Source organism: Arvicanthis niloticus, chromosome 4 (assembly GCF_011762505.2).
Source record: "Arvicanthis niloticus isolate mArvNil1 chromosome 4, mArvNil1.pat.X, whole genome shotgun sequence".
Classification (NCBI taxonomy): domain Eukaryota; kingdom Metazoa; phylum Chordata; class Mammalia; order Rodentia; family Muridae; genus Arvicanthis; species Arvicanthis niloticus.
Window position 1 is genome coordinate 94,866,482 of NC_047661.1, and position 23,425 is coordinate 94,889,906.

The window sequence follows — 23,425 nt, forward strand, 5'->3', positions numbered from 1 at the left end:
GAAAAACCAAACCAAACCAAACCAAACCAAACCAAACCAAACCAAACCAAACCAAACCAAAAAACAAACAAGAAAAACACAAACAAAAAACCCCCGACCAACCAACAAACAAGAGACCCCCAAACAAACAGAAAGAGCTGATTATCTGCATTAGTTCTCACTTCACTTAATGCTCATTTAAAAGCTGCTTTAAGTGAATACACTGTTTGTACACCAGCTTCCTAACAGAAAGTACTGTCCTTTCACATGGTCAGTTAAAGGGGCCTGTTCTTGGAACTTTTACCACCATGCCTCTGTGCCAATTATAGGGAGCTTCATTCAGAGTTGTGGTATTTTTAGGGTTAGAAGAGACCTCGGAGTCTCTTTAGGATTGCCCGAGGTAAAGAGATCTTTAGAGAACAGGTTCTTTGACAGGTGGAATAGACCAAGGAGGAGCTCAGAGACCAATGCCACATTCCCAGGGTCTTCGTGGCTTCTGTTTTCTCCCTACTGTGGTTAGTGATGTCCTCATTAAGTCTGGTTACGGACTCTTCAGCCCTCTCTTTTTCTCACACAAGCTTTGCTTGTATTTTTTTCTGCCAAATTGTAGAGTTTTTTTTTTTTTTTTTTTTTTTTGGGTGGGGCTGGGCCCAGGGGCTCCTTAAATGCCATACTGGGGAGGCTCAGGTTTCAATCAGTGTAGAATATTGGCTGTGCCTCCTGACACAATAGAGTATTCTTACTGTTTGAAATGGTGGTATATACAAGTGTCCCATCTTTTTCTGTATCGCTTAACTCTGAATCTGAATGTGACTTTTAAAAGTTGTTGCCAAAATCTACACATAAAGATCTTGCCCATATTTGGCTTGCCTGCTTTTTAAAATACCGTCTCTTGAAAATTAGAGGGCATCCAGTTAGGCAAGATGGCCAACGTGGACTAAATGGGGAACCTTGCTCCTGGTGTTGGATGGTATGAAGCACTTTGTGTATTAGATAAACATAGGCACTCATGTACCACGACAGGCCTACCAGTATAGTTTTCTGAATTATAATCAACAATATTATAACAATATAATAATCAAAATATAATCAACGATAATAGGCTTAAAAGTCCACAGTTGAAGGATGCTTCTATCACTTCTAATTTGTGATGCGTCTTCGGTTCCCTGTTTTAAATGTTTATGCAAAGCTTTCCTCGGCTGTCCAGTCCTTGGCAGTAAACTGCTTGTTTCATAATTAACATCTTCATCCCTTTTATTTTTCTAGTTCAGTGCCTCCGAGTGTGGGAACAAGAAGTTCTGTGTCAGGAGTCCTTTGAACTGTAACCCAGAGAATGAGCCCGCATGCGTCTTCTTGTCCTTCACCAGAGATAACCAGTCGGTGATGGTTGAAATGAGTGGACCCAGTGATGGCTACGTGTCGTTTGCATTATCTCATGACCAATGGATGGTTTGTATCTGTTGCTTATGTCTGGGATGATAGCAGGAGAGCCACCAGAGTGAGCTCTCATCAGCAGTAGATTAAATGTGCCTTCCAGAGTTCAGGGATGAGACCTAAGGGTAGAATGGGAAATGAAATTCAAAGAACAGATCCATTTCAATGGCCTTTTCATGATTTTGATAGATGGGCAGTTATTTCTAAGAGCAGGCTGCCCTAAGGTCATGTGTCGTAGATTTGCCACTTTATGTCCCTGTCTATTTTTGAAATAGCAGGAATCGTAGGTAAAAGAAACGACTGCATAAAGTGTCACGTTTGTAATGCCCTTCAGGCCAATCAAGCACCAAAACTAAAGCCTGTGCCCCTGCTGTTGGTGCCCCTGACTTATGTTTCCTGCTGGCCGAGAGTGCAGTGGATTTCCGGGCAATGTGTTCTGACTGCTCCTTTGTCTGATGTGCAGAAGGCCTCATGTGTCTCCTGATTCTTGCTCTTCCTGGGCAGGGGGACACTGGATAAGTCTAGAGACTCTGTTGGTGGCAGCCCTGTGCTGCTGGGGTAAAGCAGAATGCTGCACAAATATCCAGCGTCCCTAGGGAGAGGAAAGACGACCCTTGTACAAATGTAAATCCTCGTCATGAAGGATTGGCAGTGAGCAGAGTGGATGGTCCCCAGTGTAACTTCCTTACAAGAAAGACAAAGTCTTTGGAGACTTTTCTACATGTTAGGGTTTAAACTTGACACCCACTTTTTTTTTTTTTTTTTTTTTTTTTTTTAAAAGGGAACCATAGCTCAAAGCAACAGAACAAAATAAGACAAAATAGAACTCTGACATTGCTATGAAAGAAGAACCAATATTTATTCCAAAACACACTCTATGTAAGATGGTGGTACAGGCCTTTAATCCCAGTATTCAGGAGACTAAAGTAAGAGAATAGGGATTTCAAGGTTATGGCATATTTGAGGCCATCAGCAGGTCTCAAAAACAAAGCAAAACAAAACAACAGCAACAAACCAAAACTGAACAATAGAAGCAAAACAACAAGTTACCTCACAAGTGTCTAAAAGTAAGACAATCTCAACCCTTTCTCTTCAGTTACTTTTATAGGAAGCTTTCTACATTTTTATGGAACATAATGCTGTAATTGTGCAAAATATTTCCCCACTTTCTCGCTGTAATTACCATCAGAGCTGCGGCTTATTCTTTCGGGTGTTCTTAGCACTGGCAAAATGAATCAAATTTGGTGTCTGAGAAGAATAATGAGGTTGAGCTAAGAGTCGATTGTGACTCTAAAGCAATAACAAGAAGGCAGTGATGGTGCTTGTGATGCTCATGGGATGGAATTGGCTCTGAAGCAAAGTCTGGAGATGAGTGCGGATAGGATTAAAAGCCTTGTTGGATAAACACATAATCTCTTTAAGGCACGGCCCTGAGGCACGGCTTTCATTTGTCAGTCATGTATTATTATATATGACATATTATATCATATTTGTCATCCAAATATAAAACCAACTTATTTCTATAAGTGTAGCTCAAATTCATGCTATAATATAATAGTGCATTTCCTCCTACTGGCCACAGTTGAGGGGAGACGGGAGGATTTTTGTTGTGTTGATTGTGATGGTGGATGTCCCACAGGTACGTTAGTTCTTGTACATTGTAGGCAGGATGAAAAAAAATGAAAAAAAATGATAGAAGCATTTATCTCTAATTCGAGATCTGTTTAATCTCACTTAGAAATCTTACCTATTTCTCATGTAGTGCTCATCAAAAAGTGTTTATAAAAAGATTTAATTATGCAGGTGCAGTTGGTTTACGGAGAGCCTGCTTAATGATTAAAATCAGCTGTACACCTGTGTTGCCTAAATAGATGGGAATGGATCATCTTCAGAATATATTTCTTAAAGTAGTTATTTCTATTTAAGGCTGTTATTTTTTAAAACTTTAGTGTATTTTCTTCTTCTTCTTCTTACTTCTTATTCTTCTTCTTCTTCTTCTTCTTCTTCTTCTTCTTCTTCTTCTTCTTCTTCTTCTTCTTCTTCTTCTTCTTCTTCTTTTTGTTTGTTTTTTGAGACAGGTCTCACTCTGTAGCCCTGGCTAACCTGAAACTCTATAAATTAGGCAGACTTCAAATCCCCATAGATCTGCCTGCTTCTGCCTTTTGAGAGCTGGGATTAAAGGCGTGGATACCACGTTCAGGGTAGTGATATTTTTGACTATATAATATAAATTTAGATACTAAAGGTGTTAGATATTCTAAATCCTGGTTGGATAACCTAAATTCTACCTTTAAAAAAGGCTTGTAAATTGACAGCAATTGTTTTCATCACTAAAATGGATGAAAAGTATAATTTTCTGAATTTGGTGTCAGTGGCTTGCTTATTTTTGCCTTTTGGTATTTCCTGTCTGTGGTTTTTATTATATGATATAAAGTCTACCTGGGAAACACATTACTAGTTTCTATCCCCCTTTTCCTCTTCAGTAAAAAACAGTCAGTTTCTCCAACTATACACCTAACACAGGTTTCTTCTGTGATCCTCCAAAGTGTAGGGATATCTGCTCATACACCAAGCAAACAGTTGGTTTTGCAGGAGGCATTCAACCTGGAGAGAGTGTCAGATCCCCTGGGTTGAGGGCTCAGTCCCCAGGACTGCTCAGCTTCCGACTTCAGATTGTGCTAACCACAACTCCAGCTTCTTTTACCTGTGGTTTTCACTCTAGGGATGACAAACCAGGGTTTCCAGTGTCTCCTCCTGGGGCTGGGCTATTCAGCAAATTCAGGGAAACATGCTCTTCTGTTTGTTTTAAATGCTATTCCAAAGACTACCGAAAGAGAGGTGCACATGGCAATGTGAGGGAGGGGTCGGGAGCTTTTGTGTTCTCTTGGGGACACCATCTTTCAAACCCGGTTCTGATGGAAGAACAGCCAGATCTTAACCCCTGTGACAATCTCTCTAGCCCTTTTAGGAACCTTGGGTTCAGCTATCTGCATCTTTTCCAAACCCTGTCCTTTAAGGGTTTTGTAGGTACCTCATCATACAGGGATCATTGATTGAATCTTTGACTATTGATGACCAATTTAACTTTCAGTAGTTTCTACACTCTTAGTATCTCATGTATCTTGCTGTATTATACTTACCACATATTGTTGCATATGTAAGCTTTCGTTGTCTGTCAGATACTAGGTTACTCCCAGTTCTGACCTTATTTAGACCCTAGGTTGTAGTGTAAGGCCCCCCCAAAGGGAGAACCTCACCCAAGCCTCAGGAATTTGCGGCCACCCATTAACTCACAAGTTAATCAGCAATCAGCAAGAGGTATATTTCGATCAACATGTTGAGGTCAAGACCTGTAGCCCACGCAGGGGCAGTGGGGTCTGACCCCGGGGCTTTGGAGACAGAGAGAATTTAAAGTAAAAAACCACAACTCAGGGGGGAAACCACAACCCAGGGGGAGTGAAGGAGGGTTATTGGAGAGTACCTGTGGAAAGTCTCAGCCCGTTATTCAGTTTGTGACAGGGTCCAAGGAACAGCCATGGGGAACATGTTGTATAGATTATTCTCTAAGAGCCTATTTATAATCAACCATCTATCTTGTGGTCAGCCAAGTTCCTGAAACACAGAGCTCACAACCAAGCTGACCTGCACTCTTGGTTCTGTTCAGTCTGCTAGGCTAGGAGTTTTTGAAAATTTTTAACCCTTTCAGTAGATTTTATTGTTGTTCCTTCCTTCTGCCTCAAGCTTTTCCATTTATGTTGTTTCTTTTTTGTGGTGTTGGGGGTGGAACTCAGCCTCCACGTGTGTTATCCTGAGCTACATCCCTGCCTCAGTGTTCCTTTCATCAGCTTTAAACTTGCACAAACGTCTAGAGAACAGTACACTGAATGCCGCTGGTCATTCACCCAGATCTGCCACTTCCCTTTATTCTTCTGTGTCTGGGTCCATTCCTTTGTCTCAGCTGACTTATGCGGTATTTAGTGATACAGGTTCTCCTTCTCAAATCTTCAAGAATAAGTAGACCTGGCAGCATTTTATCCCAAGGATTTTTGGCACATCAGTACTGAGAACAAGAACGTTCCCTTGCCATTACCACAATCTTATCCCACTGGGAAAATTTGAAAAAGATTTCATCGTTTTCTGCACTATGTAGTTTGTATTTCATTTTCCCCAGTTGTCTAAGATTTAATTGATTATCTGTCAATGCATGTGTGTCTTGTTCTGCTTTACCTAACAGTTACTCTACCTTTTTTTTCCCTTGATTTTTTTTTCTTCATTCAGGCCAGCTGCTTTGTAGAGTGTTCTGCTATTTACATGGTACATTCACATTAAGATTTTTTGGCGCAGGGCTGGAGAAATGAGTAGGCTCACAACAAATAAGACTTTTTGCATATTGGGCTGGTGATATGGCTCCGTGGGTAAAGCCACTTGATACCAAGCTTGACCACCCGAGTGCTGGGCATGCACACACACACACACACAAGCACCCCCCCCTCAAACACACACACACACACACACACACACACACACACACACACACAAACAAAGAGAGAATAAGGGTAGGCTTTTGGGCAAAGTATTAATAATGTTCTTTTACAGAGTACTAATAAAGATTCACTGATAATGAATCAGTGGCATCAAATCAAGGTGCACATCATTCTGTCAGTGGTATCTTCCCGCTTTCTCCCTTGTGCTGGTGTAACATGCAGGTCTTTGTGTTTCGTAAATAATACAGAGGGTGATATTTTAACTCTGCGAACTTTCTGCCCTCCAGTAACCCATTACCAAATGACGTCAACACAGGATGACTCCTTAGCTGGTTGTCACCTCTGTTATTGCAGAGAGTGGTGACTCTTTAGCTTGCCAGTTGACATTCTTCTGAAAAGATGAGCTTCCCCCTCTTCTGCATACCTTCCTTTTGAGACTCACTGTGGACTGATGGATTTTTTATTTTTTTAATTTTTATTTACTCAGTGTGTGAGGGCACAAAGCATGAATGTGGAAATCGGAGGTCGCCCTTGTGGAGCCAGCTTTCTCCTTCCACATCTCCATGGGCTCTGAGAGCGGGACTTGGTCATCAGGGTTGCTCTTTGTCTGCGGAGCCAATCGTGCCACTGCTAGATTCGTGGATTCTTTGTCCCCGTTGTGTTGCAGCTTATTGATGGAGCCTCTTCTGCCTGCCTTCTGGCTCCTCTTGTTGTCTATCCATTTTAAAGTCTTAGTTTTCTCTGGTGTCAAAATGTGTTTCCTACTCATCCTTTAATTATTCTCCAAAATAACCTGTTTCCTTTTAGCAGGAAGAATCATAGAAGTCAAGATTTGAGTGCTACTATGTTACCAGATACAGATTGTTCATGGATTGTTTTTGAGGGAGAGTTTGGGATCGGAGGGTACTGGATGAGGCTGGTACTGGACTACTGAGATACCCACCTCTGCCCTCCCATGCACTCTTCAGAAACATTATTTTCATACTTTTTTTCCTTTGTACGTGTCCCTGTGTGGGCACAACTCTGGGAGTCAGAGGACAGCATGTGGGAGTTTGTTCTCTTCTTTCAACATGGAGGTTCTGGAGACCAAATTTAGCTCATCGGGTTGGGCGGTGAGTGCCTTTGCCTGTGGTCTTACCAGCCTTTCTATGGACTTTTGATTCTGGTTCCAACACTGGGCTTTTATTCTCTTTCCTGCTTTGTCACCATCTCTGACGTGTCTTGTACATCTGTCTACCAGGTCTTGTATTGCTTCAGAAGCCCTTCCTAGTCTTCCTGCCTCCATAACCTCCCTTCTGCATTTCCTGTGATCTTATGCTTCAAACGTGGATTTCTGTGAAGCTTCGTCTCTTACTCTTCATTTAGGAGAATGAAGACTGAATTATTTGCCCCCCTTCTCTCCTGTGTTGCCTTCTCTGAACAGGATGCCTCTCTGTTATAGTTAGTACCGTAGTTCCAATCAGTTTGCCTTTAAGCCAACCATTTGGACTGTATTACTATTATCACAATTATTATTATTATTATTATTATTATTATTATTACAATTATTATTATTATTTTGTTTTGGTATATGTACACATTTGAGAGTGCATTTGAAGACCTGAGGTTAAAGTTAGATGTCGTCTTCAATTGCTATCTACCTTGTGTGTGTGTGTGTGTGTATACACACACACACACACACACACACACACACACATATATGTATATATATATACATATATGTATATACATACATACATATATATATATATATATATATATATATATATATATGAGACAAGGTCTCTCAGTAAATCCGATGCTCTCATTGGTTCACCTAGGCTGGAATCCTCCTGTCTCATCCTCCTCAGCACTGGGATTACAGATGTACACTGCCATATCTGGTTTTTCCTGTGGGTACTTTTTTTTTTTCAGCATGTGGACAAATTCAGGTGGACAAGTGTCAGGCGTCAGGTGCCTTTACCTGGTGATCCATTTCATTGCCTCCATCCCATCTCTTAGAGAATTTTACTTTTATAATTACATCATTTCCATTTCTCCCTTTCTTTCCTTCAAACCTTCCCATGTGTCCTCTCCCCCTCCCCTGTTCTCTTTCACATTCATGGCCTCTTTTTCTTTATTTGTGGTTACCAGTCCCAACTGATAAATCTCCAACACAAGCCCTGCACCTAAGGGATCATTGAAGAAGTGGGGATGGAAAGATTGTAAGAGCCAGAAGAACAGGGAGTTTGCCCTGAGATCGTGTCTCTGAGAAATGTTAGAAGCTGCACCCACGAAGTCTCACCAGTGTAGCTGCCTAAACCTATCCTGAACAAGGATGACACCAATGAACATGTTAAAAGGGAGGGGCAAAGCTCACTAGGCCTCAGCCCTGAGAGTAGAGCAAATGAATTGGTTATCCAATATCAAATGGTCAACCCTGAGAACATACTATATACAAGTAACATAATGAGCAGGCTTTATGTATGTACACACACATACACATACATAAATGTACATGTACATATGTAAAAATGGTTAATAAAGAATACAAGAGAAATTAGTAACTAAAGGGCCTGGTTGGCCTAATGAGCTATGGACAGTAATTTCAGATTGACATCATTTATTTGTGCTGTTGCTTCAATGAACTTTGAAGTTGCAGCTGTCTTTATAGAAAATTTAAAGAGAGAGAGAGAAAAAAAAGAAAATTTAAAGAGTAATAACTTGCATGTAATTTAAGCAGTATAAAGGCAAAAAAGGAGGAGGAGGGATGGGATAGGGGATTAATGGGGGGCTGGGGAAAGGAGATAACATCTGAAATATAAATAAATAAAATATTGAATAAAAAATGAAAAAAGGAGTAATAACTGAAATACACTTGTCCTACATATATTACGCTGAGTGTGAATATACAGTATTGTAATATGTATATTTTGCTAAGCTATCAAATCTTGCTGCTGCATATCATACATAATTGATCAGATTTAATGTGTCAGAACTGAGATAAAAAAATGGTAGATTATTTATTTATGAATCAGTCTCTCATATGGTGCTCACAGTTAAGTGGGGGGGGGGGGGGGAAAGTAACCAAATGTATTTTCCTGTCTGAAAAGGAAGGAATAGACACAAAAGGAAATGTCTGACTGCATATTTGTGGACATGCTGATGGTGGCCTCCATGCGTGGCTGTAGGCATGTGAAGGCTGGCTGTGTCTTTTTAGAAAAAGGAATCTAGTGCCTTTCCCATGCCAGGCAAGGGCTCTAGAGTTGAGCTATACACCACCTCCAGAATGTCCATTTTGATCTCTTATTTTAGGTAGAGATTTTATTCTTAACTAATTAATTACCTTTTGAGACAAGGTCTCATATGTAGCCCTGACTGGCCTGGAACTGTTATGTAGTGTAGGCTTACATAGATCTCAGAGATCTGCTTCCCTAGTGCAGGGATTGGAGGCATGCACCCTCACTCCCTGCTGCTTGTTTATTTTTGGGATAGGGTCTTCCTATGTAGCTGTGTCATAAGCTTCAAGCTCACTTTAGAGGCCTCAAGCTCTGCTTGCCTCTGCCTCCTAGATGCTGGGGTTAAAGGTCTGTACCACCACAACTAGCTAAGATGGTATTTTTAGCTAACAAATAAGCAAATTGTTCTGTAGACTTCATAGATCATTTACTGGTGAGTCAATTATGTTTTAAAGTATCAAATGCCATTTCGTTAGAGACTCCTTAAAACAATGCACTTGTTTTTCAGGGTGATGATGATGCTTACTTGTGCATCCATGAGGACCAGACAGTGTATATACAGCCTTCCCACTTGACAGGGAGAAGTTATCCCGTGATGGACTCCAGGGTAAGTGGGAGCATCCTGAGAACCTACCTGGTTGGTCCACTTTCCTGCTCTGTGGCTGCCACTGATGTGCTTGGGTGTAGGAGCCTGCAGCCCCGCAGTTAGCCCAGCCCAGGTAAGGGCCTGGAAGCAGCGGTTTTCAGAATGATGGCCAGGAAACATTCTGGACTTAGAAAGCACAAGACAAAGCTGTCTGCTAGGAAATGATCCATTCTTGCTTACATCACTTAAATCCCTTTTGTTATATGTAATATGGCCTATTGACCCGATCAGAGCATTTTCCCCTTTCCAAAAGTGTATAGGACTTTGGGCAGGTGTGCCCTTTGTTGACAGCATCTGTGCCAGCATGAAGCATTTTTTTTTTTCATAGCATAATTAATTGGCAAGCAAATGAGCTATGAAGGAACCATGGCTCTTCCTTAATGTCACAGTGAATGAAGTTTGACAGAACAGTGGCATCAGAGCAGTGGCTTCCCTTTATGATGCCACCATGTGCCGAGCTTTCCTGGGGTTCCTCCCCAGATGTGCATTGCACACTGGCCTCCGGTGTGTTGCTTGCTGCTTTTTCCTTCAGCATCTCTGTGGTGGCTAGTCAGGGTTAGCACACCAGCTAGATTTTCTAACCTGGGAAGAGGAAATTCTGTGACATTCTAGCTCAGATTTAAAAAAAAAAAAAAAAAAAAACACTTGCCAAGTGGCATAAAGATAAACTGGAATATTTCTACTACTACCATACTACAACTACTAAATCTTGGTCTTCTTTGAAGGAGAAAACCAAGGAAGACCCCTGAATTTAAATATGCTCCTCCAACATTAGAGAAAGGAAATGGAACAGGTCAGGGCTTTGAGCATGTCTGATTTTTAGCACATCTTTGGAAAGGGTTGTGAAGCCCCTTTGTGTGTGTGTTTGTAGGGAGCGCTCGAGGATATGGCCTGGAGGCTGGCAGATGGAGTCATACAGTGTTCATTCAGAAGAAACATCACCCTTCCTGGGGTTAAGGACAGATTTGTGCTGAATGAAACCTACTACATATTCTTTGCAGAAGGCGCAGCTCATGACGGTGAGTGCTTGGGTTAAATCTGTCTTTGTGCATTGTTGTGTTTCCCCTTCTTTTCCTTTTGCCTTCGCAGATACCTCCGCAGTTGCTCATTTTAAGGGATGGAAGGGGTTCTCTTTGATTTCACGTTACGTTTCTGCCTTTGTTTCTCTGAACACTGCACAGAATGTCAGCCAGTCACAAAGCATTGTTTGTCATTTCAATGGCCCCTACTTTGTACAGTGAATTTGGACCAGAACCGTAAGTGCCTTGTAAGAAGCATGTATGTCTTTGGCCTTTGCTGAGTTCCTAGGAACGGTGCCTTTGGATTGTTGTAAGAAGTACCAGCTCGAGGGGCACAATCCATCCAATCTGGATCTGGGCTCCATAGACTTGAGCTTCTGCAGGAGGCAGGGAGGAGGTGGAGTTACAGCCCTGGCAGCAGATTCAAACTAGAAGGGGGTTGTGCCTGGTTTGCTCCTCAGCTGTGTCGCTTCCTATCTTGCATCTTCTTAAGTAAAGTGAAAACCGTGTGATCCTAGTATACTATAGGAATCTGAATGAGTAGTCTTAGTTTTTTTCTTTTGTTATGTTTTGAGACAGAGACTCACTGTATAGCCCCGACTGTCCTGAAACTCTCTCTAGTCCAGGTTGGCCTTGAACTAATAGAGATTCTCCCCATCTCTGCCTATAGAGAGCTAGGATTAAAGGCATGCACCACCATGTTTAGCCTCATTTTCATTTTCTTAGACAGTATCTTCCATATTAGCACCTTTGCCACCTTGTTTATTTTTAACATTCATTATGACACTCCTTTTATCTGTGGTCAGAATGTCCAAGCACTTAATTGATTCTAATGACATTTCCTTCCTGATTTCTAGGTCACTGATTAAGTTTGCTTCTCTGTTGCTCCAGGCAAAAGCACCCCGGGGAGGGCGAGGGTGAAGGGTTGGGTTTAACAGGTTACTGTGCATCATCTAGAGGAGTCAAGGGCGGAGCGTGAGGCAGAAGCTGAGGCAAAGACCTTGGAGGAACACGCCTTACTGGCTTGCTTCCTCTGCCTTGATCAGCTGCTTAAATAGCCTGGGCCTACCTGCCTAGATGTGGCACCGCCCACAGTGGGCTGGGCCTTACCACATCAATCAGTAATCACGAAAAAGACCCACAGATATGTTCAAGGGCCATTCATATGGTGGCAATTCCTCCGCTGAGGTTCCTTCTTTACAGGTGACTTCAGTTTGTATTAAGTTGCTAAAGAACTAACCAGCACAGTCATATTTTGTTGTCTTAACTAAACCACCAATGAAATGATCACTTCTTTACTTCGATTGCTTGCATCTGGATGTTTTAAACTGTCTTCATCCTTAATCGTCTCTAAGAAGATTTGTGCTTTTGGTTTGGGTTTCCTATTTAAACCAACAGCTTAAAAAAATAGGGTTGTATCTGTCTTGGCTAGTTTCCCTCTTTTTATTTTTTTTTTCATTTTGTTATACAGATGGTATAATCTTTATCCTTCATAATTTTTTAAAAGCTGTATTAGACTATATTAGACATGTAGTTAATTCAGTTATCATTACTATTGTGTGCGTGGGCACGGGTGTACACAGTCCGTGGTGTCCTTGTGGAGGTCAGAGGACAACAACCTTGCTGAGTTACTTCTTTTCAGCGTATCAGGTTTGCACTGCAAGCACCTTTACCTGCTGAGACCTCTCCCAAGGTCCATCCTGTTGACATTACTGTGATATAGTCCGTTGCCTGATAGCTATCATTTGTTTGCAACAAAAGTTTATATATCTATTATAAAGTTTCTTAACTATTTTTGTACTTGCATAGTTTTCTAAAACTATGTTTGTATGTCATGTAATTTATTCTAACGATAGGTATTTTTTTTTTATTTTGAGCAATATAGAAATGTAGCTATAAATATTCTTCTGCATATATTTTTGGTTCAAAAATCCTTCTGCAGAGGAAGAGGCAGAAAGAATTGTAAGATCCAGAGGAGGTGGATGATACCAAGGAAACAGTGTCCTTTAGACACAACAGTGCTGATGCAGACAGGAACTCACAGAGACAATGACAGTGTGTGCAGGGCCTGCACAGGTTCAAGCCAGACAAAAATCTCAGGACATGGAGCCCTGTTTCTAACAAAGAAGCTGTTTGCAGTCGATCCTGCTGGGAAAGGGGAAATCGGGCTTCTCCAAAGCAGTGGCACTTGGTATATTAACCAGATGCCAGGGTTTAGAAGTTATTCTATCTGTAGTATAAACACATACACATATATATGCATACACTTGGAATAATCCTATATTTTCCCGACTTAGTTTTATGTACAACAAATAGTAATAAAAGACAAAAATAAATAAGGCCAGACATGGTGGCAGATGCCTTTAACCCCAGCACTAAAGAGACAGAGGTAGGTGGATTTCTATGAGTTCAAGGCCAGCCTGGTCTACATAGTGAGCTACATAGTGAGACTCTATCTCAAATGAACAAACAGCCAACCAACCAACCAATAAATACAATAACAACAACAAAAAGAAAAAAAAAGAAAGGAAAAAAAAGATATAACATTTTTTCATTTTCTTTTTATTTTTTCTTTTTGATTATGGCTTTTGAAGATACTGTAGCCTTGGCTCTCCTGGAACTCATTTTGTAGACCATGCTGGCCTTGAACTGAGAGATCTGCCTGGCAAGTGCTGGGATTAAAGGTGTGCACCACCACCTGCCTGTTAGACTTTTTTTTTTTTTAATTTTTTATTTTTAATGAATGGGCTTTGCCTGTGTATGTGCCTGTGTACCGTATCTGTGCTGGTACCCTGAGAGGTTTAGAAGAGGGTGTCAGATTCCCAGCTCCTCTCTTAACCACCGAGCCAACTATCCAGGCCTTTCTTTATGTCACTGTTATTCGACATTCTGATTTTGTCACTCAAACCCAGCCTTAACTGACCGTCTGCCAAATCCCATATTCTCAACATGCCTTTTGTAGTTGTCTGCCTATTTTCTTCCCAGGTCAGGATTCCCCTAGAATTTTAGAATGCAGGCACCGTGAAAGGCTTGTAGCTTTAAAATACACCTTCCAGTGTCTTAGAATTACACTTGGTTTTTCGGTGGCTTATTATTCGGTGACATTGACGCTGTTTAACCTGCTCATAGAGCACAATGGTTCTTGGCACTATACTCTCACATCCCCAACCCTTATTTTGGTTCATCTCACTGTCGGCTAAATTATTTCTTTAATTTTCAGGAAAGCCATGTGTTCTCATGTATATTGCTATGTGGCATTTACACGTGAATGCCAACTATTCCTATTTGGTAATTTTTATTACTATGAGATGTTTTCTTTCTGTGTCTACTTCTCAGGCCGAATTTTTAGGCACTCTCAGCAACCTTTGATAACATACGAAAAATATGACGTGACAGGCCCTCCAAAGAACGTAGGGGGATCCCGCTCTTCACCCCTTTTAAAGACTCACGGTAAGTTAACAGAGAGAGCATCGTTACTGTATTTTGTAGCGTATGCTAACCAATGAGCAGGTGTCGGCTGGTTAAGGAGCAGTGGCAGGCGTCACTTAGCAAATTTTCACGACTCTTACCATTACAGATTAACATTTTCAGGTCTGAATATTTGCTAAGTTTTATTAAAAGGGGAAAGGAAATGTAATTCAGTGGTATTAAACCAACAGTGGAAAATTTAAATTCATCCATCTCCAGCTAAAGCATTGCTGTGGTCATTCCTAGCACCAGCTAAGGTTGTGTGTTAGTGGATTAATTTAATGTTTATAAATTCTTCATTTTTGTTTTTTTTAATTAATAAATGCTAACGTAAAAAGTGGTCTGTGGCTTTGGTTGTTCAGCTGTAACAGTAGTTCTGATGACAAATGTGATTTCACTCTTTGGAGCCTGATGACGTGTCAGTATTTGGGCATAGGATGTAGTCAGTGCGGTGCTTAGGTTATGGGCATTTGGGTGGGAGTGTCACGGAGCTAGGAGAGTCGCTGCTTGGACAAAAGGCTCTCAGATGCTTTGGATCTACCAATGAAAGTTGATCCCACGTGTAAAATGTCCTGGCTTATTGTTGAAAGGTAGGATTTAAGGGAGACACACTGTGAACTGTACTGTTACGAAATATTAACCTATTGGGGATTTTCTTCTCTTTATAATCTCCAGCCATCTCCAAGGCAGTGGCTTCCCATGATTTCTGTCACAGCTCACCTTGAAAGCCACTTTCCTGTCTTCAGTTGGAGTCTGCTCCTGCTGCTCCTCGTGTTAGATTAGGGCAGGAGTTACATTCGGAAGTCACATGTCCTTTTATCTTTTGTTTGCTGTTCTGAGTAAGATTACGGGGAAGAAAGCCTCAGACAGCCTGCTAGAGGATGATGGTTAAGAACTTGGTTGTTGTAGCCGAGCTCTTTGAGTCCTCTGTGCCTTTGTTTCCCCATCCATCCAAATGGGTATAGAAATAAAGACCTATAAGACTGTGGCAAAGACAGACTGAATAATACATGTAAAGCACTCGGGGTGCCTGGTACCAGCTAGGGCTATGCCCTTGCTAGTTCTTAGTATAATAAGACCTGTGCTATATAGTGGATTTTTTAGACAGGGGTGGTGGTGGGGTCTTATTTCTATCACCTTAAGGTCCTTTGCTGGCTGTTTATATTTTCTGATCACTGCCACGGATCCAGCACCACGGATCCACGGATGCAGCAGCTTTCCACTATGTAACGTGAGTCACTGCATCTCTTCCTCCTCTAGGTGCCTTAATGTTTGTGGCATGGATGACCACAGTCAGCATTGGAGTCCTGGTTGCCAGGTTCTTCAGATCTGTTTGGTCAAAAGCTTTCTTCTTCGGGGCAGCAGCTTGGTTTCAGGTAAGTGGCCGGAAGGCTGAAAGCAATCTCCATCTTATTCAGTCATCACAACATGAAGTTTTGGGGCTTTTGATTTTAACATTATTTATTTGCTCTCTCTCTCTCTCTCTCTCTCTCTCTCTCTCTCTCTCTCTCTCTCTGCCTGTGCACTGTGTGTGTGCACATAACATTTGTGTGGAAGTCAGAGAACAACTTTTGGGAGTCAGTTTTCTCCTACCGTGTGGTTTCTGGGATCAAACTCAGGTCACCATGCTTCCCAGCAAATGTATTTAGCCGCTAAGCCATCTTGCTGGCCCATGTGTGCTTGTCATTTTCTTCTCTCAATTACAGCTGTTGTAGGCCTCAGATCCCTTCTCCCCTTAGTCTCCCAACCAACTGAGAGCTGATGCAGGATTACTTACAAAAGTGTGGCTTTTCGAGGGGTGGGCTGAATCTGGGAATGAGTCAAGGCCAGATGGTCCTTCCTTGCCCTGAGGCTGGTAGTGTGAGAAGCTGGGAAAGAAGCTGCACTAAGTCAGTTTGAGTCAAGGGGGCTGGAAAACGGAAGAAAGACACGGTGGTGCTCACTGCATGTCCGTCCTCTGCTTGGTGTGCCCGTGAGAACTGGACTCTCCCCATTTAACAGTCAAGATCAGCTGATTATGTGTTGGGGGGAGAAACTGGAAGAGCTTTTTTCCACTGAACCTTCCTGTGGATGGGAGGACGGGGTCCTATGGAACACAGTGAGGCTCAACAAGAACCTTTCACAGGAAGGTTGGAGCAGCCTTTTCTTGATGGGCTGTAGATTATGGATATTTGCATATGTACTGAGCCATCAGTGAGTATGTGCCATGAGAGTGCAGATGCCTGGATCTGGGGAAAATGGAGGACGTGTAGCCTTTCTCCTCTTGGTTATCAGGATAAATACAAATAATTTGATTATTCTTTTTTGTATGAGTGTTTTGCATGCATGTAAGTCTGCATCATGTCATGTGCCTGGAAAAGCCAGAAGAGGGCATCGGATCCCTTAGAACTGGGGTTCTAAGTTCTGGAGTCATCACGTGGGTGCTGGGAATTGAACCTGGGTCCTCAGCAAGAGCAGCCAGTACTGTAAACATCGAAGTCATTGCTCCAGCCCCCTTTTCTCTTTTTTTGCTATGTGTCGTCCCTGCCTGTGAACTCGCTCATGCCTCCTCCTCACTTGGTTCTTCTGCCTCCTCTTTCTGTCTGCTCCAGGGATTTTGCAGCTGGAAGACCACGCCCTTTCTCACTCCAACTCTTCTACTGCCTTTACTTTTAAAATTATTTGTTTCTTTGCGTGTGTATGTGGACACAAGTGTGCACGCAGGGTCATGATGTGTGCGTATGGGAGGGTGTTGCCATAGTGAGCTTGGGAAGGTCGGAGGGCACTTTTGTGGAATTGATGCAAGTGGGCTTTGTGTGTGAGGCAGCCATTCCTGCTGCTGGGAGGATATAGAACCTACTAGGAATGGAATTCACATCATCAGGCTTGTGATGCCATCTTGTCCATCCTTCTTATGTTCTTAAACATACAGTACTGATGAGTGTGTATGATGGGTATAGTGACATTCACACATATAGGGTAAATTTTTCCTGGAATGATGTTTGACTCACACCAATCGTCCAGTACATAACAGTGTCCATTCTCACTCTTAATACTCTCTTGATTTTCCACAAAGAATTATATATTCCAACATAGTTTTCTATTGATTTTCTTTGATTATACCACAAGCCCCGCAGGAAACAGTGTCTTTTGTTTCCTTTCTGTCCCACTGCACATGGCATAGCACTCTTCATGGTGTCAGAGCTAAATGCCTGCCTTCGGAAGGAAGAGAAGGTCCTGGCAAGTAAGCGTGAGATATTCATCGTGAGTAGGCAAAGCCTTAGTGAGTCCTTTTGAATGGTGAGGTGACAGCTGAGTTTTCCTTAGCTTAACTGTCTATGACATTTCATCTTTACTGCCCTGATGTGAGTTGAACGTGTACCTTCATTGACTCTTCCATGCCCCACCGTGACAGTGGCTGTCTTTGAGCGTCTTCTCACCCTGTGGTCTCGTCTTGCAGGTGCATCGGACGCTCATGGTTGCTACCTCTGTGCTCACCTGTGTTGCTTTTGTTTTGCCTTTTGTGTACCGAGGAGGCTGGAGTCGGGTAAGTACACCTTCAAATGGATGTTTCCCTGTAAATCTGCTTTGATGTCAAAGTTGTTATCCTCAGAGGTGGATAATGAGACATTTATGTGTGTATCCTTCCTGTTCTCCCTGTTTTTGAGTTATCTGATTACTTCACCTGGTTGGGGATTAGGAATGTGGGGAGACTATGAATACAGATTACTTGGTACTGTGTTTTTAGGCTGTGTTACATTTTATGAATTCCTTTAGTATGTTTTCCTTATAGTGTTGAAAATATGTTAAAAAGTATGATGTCTAAGATTTTGTTGTTATTTTAGTGGTGTGTATGTATGTGGATCTATGTAACTCACACACCAGGGCAAGCGTACAGTTGTGAGCTGCCTGGTGTGGGTGCTGGGAACTGGGGTCCCCTGGGAGAGCAGTAAGCACTCTTAACTGTTGCGCCATCTCTCCAGCCCAAGCGTGATGTTCAAGAAATATGATCAGTCAAATCTCTTATGGTTATCATTAAGCTAATAGACATTGCATCTCTACTATATGACCAGTTTCTTTATATATAGTATTACTAATAAATTAATTATACTTACATCACTTCTCCCCTCCTTCCCTTTCTTTCCTTCAGCTCTTCCCATGTCTCCTCCCTCCAACTCTTTATGTGTTTTCCCTCACTCTGCAAATTCAGTCTCTTTTTTTGTGATTATTATTCTCTTCCCCTTAACTTTCCCATACACACATGCACACCACACCACATCCACACACACACACACACACACACCCCACTCACACACCACACCACACACACACCACCACACCACACACTACGCATACACATACCACATCACACACACACACACACACACACACACACACACACACCACACCACACATACACACACCACACACACACACCACCCACTCACACACCACCCACTCACAAACCACACCACACATACACACACACTACACCACACACACACACCACACCACACCACACACACACCACACCACACACACCACACCACACATACACACACACCACACCACACTACACACACATACACACACACCACACTACACCATACTACACACACATACACACACACACCACACTACACACACACACACACACACACACACACCACAGACAAAAATAAATATCTCCTGCTGTGTCCTTTAGTATTGCTTTTGTATGTGTGACTTTAGGGCTGACACTTTATATTGGATAACCAGTTAGGGGACTCATCCCGGGGAGAGGCTAATTTTTCCTCTCTTTGCAGTCATATTTGCCTGTAGTTTTTTGTCTAGGGATGGGACTTCATGATACTTCCGCTGTCTGTGTTAGCATGCCTGTTGTTGGTGGTGTTCAAGTCTTTGTTAGGCAGCCATATTATGAGATATCCTGTGGCACAGTTTCTGTGTCATTTCTAGAACACGTAATCTCACAGCAGATTTCCTGTCCCTCCGGCTCTTACTATCATTCCATACCTTTATCTGAAATGTATATGGTTTTGAATTTGATTTGAATTGGCAGGGAAGGCTATGACTGTTTTAACGATACCCTTTGCTTAGCGCGCAGGCTACCACCCATACCTCGGTTGTACAGTGATGGCCTTAGCTGTCCTCCAGCCTCTGCTGGCAGCCTTCAGACCACCTTTACACGACCCAAGGTATGGTCAGCTCATGCAGATAAACACCCTGACTGTGGGTCGTTAGGTAGGCACTGATTCTTTTTTCAAAGTAGAGACACTTTGCATTTTGTAGAATGTAGTGATTGATGGGTTTCAGATATCCACATGTTTCTTATTCTCTTGGGGATCAATTATTATTCCATCACGTTAAAGACTGCTGCCTGGTTCTTTATTTCGGTAGGAGGCGAGTATTCAACTGGACTCACTGGAGTGTGGGGACAGCCGCTAGAATAATAGCAGGTAAGCAACTGCAGTGCCACTTACTCATATATAATTGCTGGCTGTTTACACCACGGCAAGTCGTAATTTGGCTTAAATGATTTTAGATGCATTAGTAATTGGGGTAATTGGTTGTTGAGGAAAAATCAGCCTGAAACATTGAAATCCAGAAAGTAATTTCTACAAGTAACTATTTAGGTCATTATTTAAGCTTAAAGTTAAAAAAAAAAAATGACTTTATAACTGCTCCAGCACCTCCCCCCTTCTCATTTTCTCACATTTGCCTTTGCAAACAAATTAGGTTATGATCAGGACCTCACACAGGGCAAGCGCAGATCCCTTGGGTTGAGGCGGTTGACATGAGCTGTGTACAAGCCCTCTAACCCCAGGCTGGTTCCTTACTCTTTGTACTTACAGGGCAGGAGGTTCCAGAAGGCAGGCAGGTATTACCTGACACACATTTTTCTTTTCAGTACTGGGGTCTGCACCCAGGGCCTCATAGATGGTGGGGAATCACACTACCTCTGAGCTACACCCCCAGGCCTTTTTATTGTTTTTATTTTGAGTCTGGGTCTCACCGGTTTGTCAAGTCTAGCCTTGACCTTACTCTGTAGCTCACAGTCCTTGAGCTTGTGATCTTTCTGCTTCAGCCTCCCAAACAGCTGGGTATATAAGTCAATGCCAGGTACATCTTGTACTTCATCCCTAGGGAGGCACCCTGCCACCTCTATATTTCTGTCGCTTGTGGGATGACCTGTGGGGCCAGTGGTGAGGGCGGCAGCCATTTTTTTTTTCCATTGCTCCCTTTTCTCTATTGCAGACTCAAGTTTCTGGAAAGCCTAGTTAGGTACCTTTGTTGTTATTGATGTTGGGTATCGAACCCAGTGCTTTGCGCCTGCTGCCTAGTACTCTACCCCTGGGCTACATTCTTAGTTTATGTGTGCTGTCCTAGCAACTGTTAGATCACAATGTCTCTCTTGTCTTTTGAAGTCTTACAATAAAGACCAAATAATCTTAGCCCTAAAGATTATTCTTTCAAAAATGTTTAATATATATCATTATATATTAAACATTAAATATATATTAAATACATATATTAAACATTAAATATATATTTATATATGTATACACATATGCATATATACCTATATATTATACACATATAATATAAAAATATATTTATATTTGTATATATACATATGTGTATATATATATGTATATACATGTATACATATACATTACATATACATATATTTGCTTTTTGAGACAGGGTTTCTTTGTTTAGCTTTGGCTGTCCTGGAACTCACTTTGTAGACCAGGCTGGCCTCAAACTCAGAGATCCACCTGCCTCCCTAGAGCTGGGATTAAAGGTGTGTGCCACCACTGCCTGTCTATTTAGTATATTTTAACTGATGTAATTACACAATTATTATTTTTACTGGGCACTATATTTGAGCACTTCTTTTCTCTTTTCAGTGGCAGCAATGTTCTTAGGAATGGATTTACCAGGATTGAATCTTCCCAGTCCACAGAAGACCTACACAATGATGGGGTTTGTGGTCTGGCACATCGGGACTGAGGTCATCCTGGAGATACATGCTTACCGGCTCTCTAGAAAAGGTAACCTGCTTGGAAAGTCCGACTGTGAGGCTGGAGAGCTGTTGCGGGTAGTACAAACACAAAGATCTGAGGTCAGATCTGCAGCATCCACTTAAAGAGCCAGGCATGGGCAGGTATCAGTAACCCTGTGCTGTGTGAAAACAGATACAGGAGAGTTGCTAGGATCTTCTGGCTGCTCCAAGTTCAGTGAGAGACCCTGACTGAAGGAAATAAGACAGAGACTCCCCATGTGTGCCTGTGTGCTTGTACATGGCACAAGTGCAAACACATGCATTACACACCCACATATACATATGTACACGAACACACACACACACACACACACACACACAAAACACCAAGGTTCAGAAAGTTTGCAACATTTAGTAGCTTGAAATGGCCAAGTCTATGTCCTGTAGAATTGAGGAGTGCCAGGCTTCAGCTTTTATCTTGTTTTCGTGACAACGAGTTTACTTCCATGTTGCCCTTCTCATAAACTTACATTGATCTTGACAGTTGAAATATTGGACAACGATAGAATTCAGATCCTTCAGTCACTGACCGTTGCTGAAGCAGAGGTGAGCTTCTCTTCTCTTGTTTATTGACACAAACGTTAATGATGGCGCTTCTTTGCTAAATCTAAGTTTTTATTTCAGGGTCATGTTTTTAAGAAGGTGGTGTTGGTGGTTTACATATGTGGGAATGTGACTTTTCTCATGATATTCTTATCTGCAATCAACCACGTGTGAACATGAAAAGACTCTTCTTTTATTGTTTTGTGGGCCCGAGTCCTGATGATCATCAAAATGAGAGAGACCCGAAGCTTGTACTGACCACCCGGAGCACATACTAAGTCAGAAGGCCCACGGGCATCGCTGTAGAGGACTTGTGAGGTCTGGTTTTCCTAGCTCACATTCAAGTGGACTAAATAACCTGTGCATCGATGTCAATCAAACCTTTGTTTGTGCTTCTGCATCCTGAAGGGAACATTGTACCTGAGATGACATGACTGTCGACATCCCATGCCAGATTTAAAACAGTAAACTGGAATGAATAGCAAGTGAAGACAACTATCTCAGGCAAAGAATAAATGGAGATTGTATCTTTGGGAATGAGACAGGTTTTGTGTTGCCCAGGCTGGCCTCTAAGTGACTGTGTAACCAAAGAAACCCAAAACCTCTGATCTTCCTGCCTGTGCTTTCTGGGTGGTGAGATTACAGGTGTGCACCACTGCATCTGGTTTTATTGGTGCTGCTGCTGTGGTACTTTAAAGAATACATTTGTGTTGACTAGTTTATTTAAGAGATTTTATCTTAGATTTTTAAAACAATTTACTACATTTTGTTTTTATGCATACGCACATACACACCCCCCCCAAACAAATAAAAACTATGAGAACAACAACAACAACAACAACAAAAAACCACACATGTTTTCCGACCAGTGACTGGGACATTTTCTCTCCTGTTTGTGTGTTTGTGGCTAAAGGTAGTGCGGTGGTTGATTTATTCAGTGGGCATTTCATTAACATTTAGTTATATTGTGGATATTATATTTTCTTATTTTTAGCAGTTAAATGTAGGTAGGTACCCCCTGATTAGAGATCTCATTTATTTTTTCATCCGTGGAGCTGAAACGACATCTTATGTCCTGTTTCAGCCGTGAGATCAGTCCCATATGAGAGCTAGAGAACAAAGACGTGAATTTCACAGTCGAGAAACCTCACCCTTGTGAACGTATGCAGCAGGTGTTCTTGTCTCTTGAAGATAAACGAACATGGATGGGTTTCTTGGAAGCCATCCCTGGTGCTCTAGTGACCTAGCACAGGCGGTGCTGTGTTCCCTCCTCCTTGGTCATTTTCTCTCAATGTTTGCTATGAGGACTTACAGCCAGTGGGTGGCGCTGTAATACCGGAGGACTCATTTGTTATACCCTACAGCTCTGGATATCTCTCTCTCTCTCTCTCTCTCTCTCTCTCTCTCTCTCTCTCTCTCTCTCTCTCTCTCTCTCTCACTCTCTCCCTTTCTTTTTTGATTGGGGTCATAGGTGTTAGAAACTTAAAATTAATGACTGGTGTTATTACTTTCTGACTTAATTTTTGTTTTCTTTATTTATGACTGTTTGACATTTTCTTTTATATTTTTTCGACCCTTTAGCAAATGGA

The 23,425-nt window shown here is 42.0% G+C and overlaps 1 protein-coding gene across 2 annotated transcripts in view; it reads left to right on the forward strand.

The window, feature by feature from the left end:
* Nucleotides 1–22,701, forward strand: part of Frrs1 (ferric chelate reductase 1) — a 41,552-nt gene extending 18,851 nt beyond the window's left edge. For both annotated transcript variants that reach the window (XM_034499468.2, XM_076933182.1), the window contains exons 6-16: nucleotides 1,246–1,428; nucleotides 9,624–9,722; nucleotides 10,633–10,780; nucleotides 14,117–14,230; nucleotides 15,509–15,624; nucleotides 17,688–17,774; nucleotides 19,325–19,422; nucleotides 19,625–19,683; nucleotides 21,139–21,282; nucleotides 21,778–21,839; nucleotides 21,918–22,701. In XM_034499468.2, the coding sequence (XP_034355359.1) occupies nucleotides 1,246–1,428; nucleotides 9,624–9,722; nucleotides 10,633–10,780; nucleotides 14,117–14,230; nucleotides 15,509–15,624; nucleotides 17,688–17,774; nucleotides 19,325–19,422; nucleotides 19,625–19,683; nucleotides 21,139–21,282; nucleotides 21,778–21,839; nucleotides 21,918–22,010 (1,203 nt within the window). In that variant the 3' untranslated portion in view covers nucleotides 22,011–22,701. The remainder of the gene's footprint in view (nucleotides 1–1,245; nucleotides 1,429–9,623; nucleotides 9,723–10,632; nucleotides 10,781–14,116; nucleotides 14,231–15,508; nucleotides 15,625–17,687; nucleotides 17,775–19,324; nucleotides 19,423–19,624; nucleotides 19,684–21,138; nucleotides 21,283–21,777; nucleotides 21,840–21,917) is intronic.
* The last annotated feature ends 724 nt before the right edge of the window (nucleotides 22,702–23,425 follow it).